The sequence below is a fragment of the Arachis ipaensis genome, chromosome B02 (assembly GCF_000816755.2).
Source record: "Arachis ipaensis cultivar K30076 chromosome B02, Araip1.1, whole genome shotgun sequence".
NCBI lineage: Eukaryota > Viridiplantae > Streptophyta > Magnoliopsida > Fabales > Fabaceae > Arachis > Arachis ipaensis.
The window spans coordinates 1,040,049-1,040,889 of record NC_029786.2 but is presented as its reverse complement, the minus strand read 5'-3'; the positions used below and the strand labels follow the sequence as shown (position 1 = coordinate 1,040,889).

General features: G+C 24.4%; 1 protein-coding gene across 1 annotated transcript in view; it reads right to left on the bottom strand.

Annotated features, from left to right (window-relative positions):
- The window catches only part of LOC107628106 (pleiotropic drug resistance protein 1-like), a 17,369-nt gene that overhangs the window by 5,674 nt on the left and 10,854 nt on the right, over positions 1-841 (bottom strand). The window contains exons 12-13 of the mRNA XM_016330916.2: positions 446-549; positions 5-131 (exon numbers count right to left, since the gene is read on the bottom strand). Coding sequence (XP_016186402.1) covers positions 5-131; positions 446-549 — 231 coding nt within the window. The remainder of the gene's footprint in view (positions 1-4; positions 132-445; positions 550-841) is intronic.

The following is an 841-nucleotide window of genomic DNA, read 5'->3' as shown; positions in this document are numbered from 1 at the left end:
TATACAATGTTAAAAATGAATGTAAATCCAATTAATGCTCCAACTCCAATCCAATACCAATAAGCTTTTGTGAAGAATCCACGAGCCTCTAGTGATCGAACTCCAAGTGTCTTGTTTGAGTTTGGGATGAACTATATATAATTGAAGAGCAAATGATGATGAATTAGGCATCAAATTAAATTCATTTCTAAACTAATAGTATTGTTAGTTGATAGTTTACGGTTTAATTATTTTGGTGGTTGTCATCATTTTATTAAATTTTTAATTAGATTTTTATATATATTTTTTAATTAAATTTTCATATAATATCAAAAGTATTGGAATCAGCTGATTATAGAGATTTATTTAAAAATATATATATAAAAACTTAATTAAAAATTTAGTAAAATTATAAAGATTCATAAAATAATTAAACCATAATAGTTCAAGAAGAAATTACCATCACCTTGTTCCAACTATTCCCAAGGAATTCATTAACCATTATAGCATTTTGAGCATACATCATTGGTGAAATCCAAAAACCCCAAATCCACCCGTCATTGATGTCCTCTATTACATTACTCAAACAAATGAAAGAATCATCAGTATCAAATTGAACTTACGATACGATTCAATACAGAATGAATATTGGAACACACTTATTTTAAAATTTTGTTAAAAACGAACTGGTGCATGACATATATTTCGACATGAATATAAGTAGGGGCGAAATTAGATGAAATATTAGAGAAAAATTAAAAATATTTACATAATAAAATAAGACTAAAATAAAATTTAAAAAAAAACTAAATTAAAATTTACATATAATTTATATATAAAAAATTAAAATTAGGGGTCATTG